The sequence below is a fragment of the Corylus avellana genome, chromosome ca1 (assembly GCF_901000735.1).
Source record: "Corylus avellana chromosome ca1, CavTom2PMs-1.0".
Classification (NCBI taxonomy): Eukaryota; Viridiplantae; Streptophyta; class Magnoliopsida; order Fagales; family Betulaceae; genus Corylus; species Corylus avellana.
Genome location: NC_081541.1, coordinates 41765155 through 41772094, shown reverse-complemented (window position 1 = coordinate 41772094; position 6940 = coordinate 41765155). Strand labels below are relative to the sequence as shown.

Here is a 6940-nt window from a genome sequence, read left to right as displayed (position 1 = left end):
TTGGTGTATCGGAATTGCTAGTTATTTTTTGTTACTAGAAATACGCAAAGCATCAAAGAATATGGAGAAACATTTATCAGAGAATTATCTGCAGGTCAAACAACTGTGTTAACCAGAATTAAAAATAAAGAATAATTATTTTCTTGATCAGTTGAAAGAGAATTTAATAATTTCTGCCTATTTGGATCCACAACTTCCTTAGCAATTATAAGAATTGAAAGAGTAATCAGAAACTGCAAATGAATGAACATTATCAATCCAATAACTGAATATGATAAATCATCCATAGTATGGCTACTAACATTATCAAAGGATCAAAATTCAGTTCCATACCTTTTCTCCAAAGGGTCCCAACGCTTCGCCGCTTCGCCAAATCTGTAATTAAATGCAATATGCCAATTAGTAATGAAAAACAAGTACCTTTCTTTGTTGTGAGTGCACATGTGGGTATTGGGTCTCACATTGAGAAAAATAAACAAAATGAGTAGTTAATATACATAAGTGAACATAAACACATTAGCTAAAACTTTTGGGTTGAAGTGGTGTACACACGTGTATACTAATGTCCTCTTATTAAATTCCTTATGCGATTCTCCCCTAACATTCTTTCTCTGCATGGTCACAGGTCACTTGAGCACTTTAACAAACACCTTTGATTGTGTTATGCAAACTAACAATAGCAACATTCCACCAAAAAAAGAAAAAGAAAAAGAAAAAAAAGATATATAGTGACGTGGCAATATACTGACCTTTGAATACATTTCTTGATACTTGTCTTGCATCTAAATAAAATTGAGAGACACTGATTCTGCTCTTCTAGGTCATAATATGAACCTCCCATCAATCTGAACGTAAGGGATGTGGGCTATCTGGAACGACTCTCGTCCTTGATCTTTCTTGCAACGTTCTTTAAGCAGAGGACAACCGATGATATAAAGTTGAAGGAGTGAGGGAGGCAGGCCTTCCGCTGGAAAGGATGTGAGCTTTTCGCATCGACCAATACTCAATTTTTCAAGAGAGGTGAGGAATTGAAAGCCTTTGGAGGACAGGTATTTCAAATTCGGGAAGTGTTTAATGGAGAGGCTGGTTAGAGAGGCAGGTAGCATCATCTCTGGAAATGACACAAGATGTGAAGAGCCACCATCAATTTCAAGTTGTTTAAGAGAGGTAAGCCTGTGCAATCCCCACTCAAAAAAGCCCTCACTAAACGACACCATATAATGGATAAAAAGTGATGTTAGGTTGGTGGGAAAACCTACTTCTGGAAAGGATACAATGCCTGAACAGTCCTGTATTTGCAATAGTTGAAGAGAGGAGAGGTTGTGTATGCAGTTAGGTAGAGTCTGCAATTTCTCACACTTGGAAATTGTAAGTTCTCTCAAGTTGGCAGAGAGCAACCCTCCATCCGAGAAGGAAACAAGAGTTGGACATCCATTAATAAAAATCTGATCTAGATTGCTGACGCTATGTATGCCCTCAGGTAAGGATTTAAGGTTTTCACAACTCCTAATATCAATGACTTCAAGAGACGAGTTGTGATGGAAGCTCTTCGCTATCGACTCCAGCTTGTTACAATTGAAAATTTGGAGGTATTTAAGTGTTGCAGGTAATTCCCCACTTGATGTTAGGTATTTGAGGGATTGACAACAACCAATTTCCAAGTACTCAAGAGATGTGTTGCTCCCGCAATTGTTGATGACATCCCCATCCACCAAAATCAGCATATTACAATATTCTATCTTTAGCCGCTTTAGAGTTGGAGGTAGTTGCCCTATTGCAAAGTATGTTAGTGAAGTACACTCACAAATATGAATATCCTCAAGATACTTGTTCCTGTGCATCATTGCTTGGGGTAAAGATTCCAATACCTTGCAATTTCTTATCTCAATTGCTCTCAATTTGGATGGCAAACCCAGTTGTAGCTGCTCTTCTACTTCTTTTGCCGCCAAAGAAATTAGGTCGATACAATGACGAATCTTCAGAACACCAAGACATGGCAGATGTTGTAGTAATCCCACCTCACTTGACCACAAGGGTGTCAGCTCCTTACACCATTCAATAGTTAAATCTTCCACGTTTGTTAATCCTTCCTTGGTAAACCCTTCTATTTTACATGTGAATTCTGAAATTGTTGAAAGAGAAGAGAAGCATAGCAAGTTGAAGTCAATCTTACTTCTACGCACCACCCCTTTTGATCCCTCAATTTCTAGTTTGCAGAGTTCCAGAAAGCTTGAAATTGAGAGCACCAACTGCCTACATCTCTTTATCTCAATATATTCCAGTAAAGGAAGGTGGTTTGGTAACTTACCCACTAGCTTAGGACATCTTGTAATAGAAATCTTACGCAGTTTTGGGAATTCTTCACAAGGAACCCAATTCTCCCATTCCTTCATATTCTTGAAATACAAAGTCTTCAAGGATTTAAAAGGTTGAGAGCAATATTCCCCACAAAACTCAAAACCAATATTTTTCACATTGGCCATGCCATCAATAAAAAGTTCTTTGAGTGATGGTAGTTGTCCGACTGGTGGCAATAATCTGCACTTCTCGCAGCATTCAATCCTCAAGAGCACCATATTAGAAAAAGAAGGGCCTCTTAACCAAGTTGGAAGGTCTGCACCACCATAGTGCTTGATAGTGAGCTCTTTCAAGCCCTTGTGAGGCTCTAGCATGTTAAGTACCTCTAATTCACTTGTTCTTTCTTGTGACTTATCCAAGTTGCCACTCCATTCCAATGACAACCCATGGAGATTGCATTTTTCAATTAACCTAGCGTCCCTCGCATCCTCACGATTAATCACATTTTGTAATCCTGAAATGCAAAGTGTCTCTCGAAGATGTAACAATGGCCCTAGCTCTTTTACCCCAGAACAACTACCTTTTCCTACAACTAGGTTAGACAATGATTGGAGACAGGTTAATTTACCTATTTCTGGAGGCATTCCTTCCAATGCATTTGCTCCTAGAATGTTGAGATGTCGCAAGTTGACTAGGCTTCCAAACTTTGAAGGTAATTTCTTTAGAAAAAGGCAATTCTCCAATATCAATATTTGCAAATTGTAGAGAGTGGTTACTGATTCAGGCAAGCTTTTGATTGTAGTGCATGAAAGGTCGAGGAACCGTAGATGCTTGAGATCACCTATTGATTCTGGTAGATCAAATATGCGGTATCCACTTAAAGAGAACACCCTTAACTTCTGTAATTTTGGCAACAATTTCAGAGGAACATTATGAGCCAAGTAACAGTACCCTGGATCTTGAACCATAAGAGGTAGGAAGGTTCGTAAACATTTGAGTTCAAGAAAAGCTTCAAACCTTCCAGTGCCATCATATTTGCCACCCATATAAGACACATGCCGGGCCTTTTTAGGAATTTTCCTTCCATTACTACCCCCAATTCTATCTTCCATTCGAAAGCATATATCTCCTGCAACACATTGAGCCAAATCGTTGATGAGGTCATGCATAAGAAAAAGTGATTCGTCCTCCATTGATTGTTGGAAAAATGACCTTGATACCATAGCATGAAAGTACTTGCTACCCAAATCTTCCATTCGTTTTCCTTCTTCTTGTGGCTGAATTATACCTTCTGCCATCCATAATAGAACTAACTGCTTCTCCTTAAATACGTAATCCTTGGGAAATATTGAACAATACCCAAAGCACCTCTTTAAATGTGAAGGGAGATGGTGGTAGCTCAACATAAGAGCAGGAGCAATTTCACTTTTTACTTCTGCTATATCCCAAATCTTGCTATTCAATACATCTTCCCACTCATCACGATCCACTTTATTGCGTAGGACGCCTCCGAGTACTTTCGCTGCCAAAGGGGAGCCTTTACACCTTCTAACTATCCCCTTAGCGATATCTTTGAGTTTTAGATGCCCACTAAAGTCTCTTGCCCCCAATGCATGATGGGCCAATATAGACAAACAAACATCATTTGTCAACACTTTCAAAGAGTAAGCTGGAATGGTACCCGTCTTTAATGAAACTCCCTTATTGCGAGTTGTGATGAGAATCGTACTTCCTGGAGCCCCTGCTTCAAAAGGAGCACGTAAAATAGTCCAATCCTGATAGTTCTCATTCCAAAGATCATCCAGAACGACTAGAAACTTTTTCCCTTTCAGTCTCTCCTTTAGTTTGACTTGCAACAAATTCGGATCATTGTCATCACTGCTCACAGAGATAGACTTCAGAACTGTTTTTGTCACCCTAACAGCATCAAAATCTTCAGAAACACAAACCCATGATTTGAGATCAAAAAAACTTTGCACTTTTTCATCATTATACACAAGCTGGGCAAGACTTGTCTTTCCTATCCCTCCCATACCAATTATAGGAATCACAGACACTTGAGCATCACAATGTTTTTCAGTCAGCAGCAGCATATCAATTACAGCCTTTTTATCTTTTTCCCTGCCATAAACATGGGCTTCATTCACTAAAGAAGTTGGGGCCAGTCTCTGTTTTGTGTCAGGAAACCTCCTACGAACATTTTCCCCCAAATTTAGTTCAACTTTTTGTTGCACAAGATGTTTGAATTGAGCATCAATCTCCTGTATCTTTGACTCCATCCTATATTTGATCATAAAAGGTGTCGAAGTACAAGAAATGAGATTCCGTACCTTAGTTGTGGTGGCCTCATTTCCTCCGGTCAATCTCCGGCGCAAAGCTTCTGTGGCGAACTCATCGAGTATATCTTCCACATCGTAAGCCAAGTCTCTGAGATCATCCAGCCGATCTTTCACTGCCCTCTCAACATTCTGCTTCTCATTCGCATGATCAAGGACCGCCTCAATTCTTTTCAATGTTTTTCTCCACATGTCCGTCTTCTTTCCAAGCCCCTCTCGCCGAGCAAAGTTGAGCAACTCCGGCGACGCCAGTCGGTCAAACAGCACTTGCAGGAACGCCGAAAGGAAGACCTCTCCCACTACCATGGTCGGCAGAAAGAAATGAATCGGCCAAACAAAAGCAGAAATCAACCAAGAAAAGTCAAATAATCTCAAATATATTTTCTAGTAAATCTGGGTTTAAGCAATCTCTGATACACAAGAGTCGAGTCTTTTATTGGAGTAGTTGCTGACGCAGGATAGAGACATGTTCTATAAACGGCGTGGGCCGTGGTCATTTAGACGTTTAAGTCAAAAAGTTATTGACTTTGTTGTGTGAACCAATTGGCTTCATAATTGCATCTTATTGACTATGCTGTGTGAACCAGTTGACTTCATAATTGCATGTTTTGTATTGTCAATTCCCTATTAAATTTTTTTTATTTTTTTAACAAAAGTTGACTTATGGATTGTGCCTGTCAACATAATAAAATTGTGATGGGATAATGATACGGTATATATATTTCAACCGGAGCGTAGAAACTTTATGATATTAAAGTTATTTTATAAGTTACTCTTGTGTTTCTCTTCTGTCACTCTAAAAATAATGTGACTTTTAAAAATATTATTGAGCTTGTGATTGATCATTATTAAATTTTGATCAAATTGTAATTTTAAAAGCCATCTCATTCATGGAGTGACACAAGAGTGACTTATAGAATTACTCCATTTAATTAAGGAGTAATGCTAAATGTTTTTTTTGTCTCTCTTATGTCCCTCGAAAAATGATGCGACTTTTAAAATTACTATTTGATCAAAATTAAATACAAATTTAATTGTAATTTTAAAAAGCATATCAATTTTTTTAACATGTTCGCACAAGAGCGGGGAGGAAGATTCAAACTAGTAGCCTCCGTTTCATTAGGCGTGATCCTAACCGATTGAGCTATTTCTTGAGGACAAAAGCATATCAATTTTAAAGAATACATGAAAAACATATAGCATTAATCTTAATTAAAGATATTTTGGGCGCGGTTAGGCCTTTGATCTTAATTTGATTTCCTATAAAACTAATTGCATAATATTTTTGAATAGGGCGCCCAAACTTGGTGGCAAAAAATAGTCAAGCATACGATCATGGAGTAATGCTAGAAGTTACTCTTGTATCCCTCCAAATAAAAAGTCAAGCAAATAAACATAAGTTCTTTTCGATTTGAACAACATAATTCAAAGAGTTCATGGCTTTTCTCCTTTGAAGTAAAGATGAGTAAGCCCTTTGTTTATTGTATTGTGTAGTAGCTTTATATAGAGAAACATTGTAAAACTATCTCACAAAAAGACATTTAACCAGAAAAATTGTTCATTAATATGCATCTTTTGGTTCTCTCTTAAAAAGACAGTAAACAATACATTAGCAAGAGAAAAACAAACTGCACTTCCACATGGGTATTTCAGGTAGCAATACATTAGAGTGTTGTAACAATTTGCACCAGCCTTTCGAAGTTTGAACCATCTGCAAACATCAAAGATGGAGAAATATTCATTAGAGCAAAACTTCGTACTCAACCTACTATCTTAACGAGAATCAACAACAAAGAATAATTATTTTCTCAATCAATTAAAGAAGAATTTAAAATTTTCTATATCCATTTGGATGCACAAATTCCTTAGAAATTATAAAAATTGAATGAGTAGTGAGACATACTACTTTATATTAAATAATCATGATCAGTTCGTTCATGGGGATACTGCATTTGTTCGTTCCCCGTCTTCAAACTCGTCATATTGTTCATAGAGAGATCTCTTATCAACGGTAGACCAAAATCCATTTTACATCATATCTAAAGGATTTCTTGGTTCGGGCCAAAGAAGCAATGTCACTTGATCATTATCAAATTGACCGCAATCTTTCTGTCCGTGAGGATCACACCAGAATGACTTCTACTTCTCTAATAGGCAATGAATTAGATTAGAATCACTCTCAATGAGTCCATAAGAAGTGATCCCAATTTTTTTATTGTGCCCGGGTAGAGACCAAATGTCCTTAGTGACCAATCCTGCAGAACAACTCAAAGTTGAAAAACAATTTGCATAAGTATATATATATA

General features: G+C 37.6%; 1 protein-coding gene and 1 long non-coding RNA gene across 2 annotated transcripts; both read right to left on the bottom strand.

The window, feature by feature from the left end:
- Positions 1–337: 337 nt before the first annotated feature.
- On the bottom strand, positions 338–4955 carry LOC132172497 (putative disease resistance protein RGA3). Its single transcript, XM_059584011.1, has 2 exons — positions 750–4955; positions 338–375 (listed from the first exon to the last, which is right to left on the bottom strand). Exon 1 carries the CDS (start codon positions 4938–4940, stop codon positions 822–824), a length of 4119 nt encoding a protein of 1372 aa, XP_059439994.1. The 5' UTR covers positions 4941–4955; the 3' UTR covers positions 338–375; positions 750–821.
- Positions 4956–6024: 1069 nt separating this feature from the next.
- On the bottom strand, positions 6025–6933 carry LOC132185870 (uncharacterized). Its single transcript, XR_009440647.1, has 2 exons — positions 6538–6933; positions 6025–6345 (listed from the first exon to the last, which is right to left on the bottom strand). It is a non-coding gene; the product is annotated as an uncharacterized LOC132185870 (long non-coding RNA).
- Positions 6934–6940: the final 7 nt, after the last annotated feature.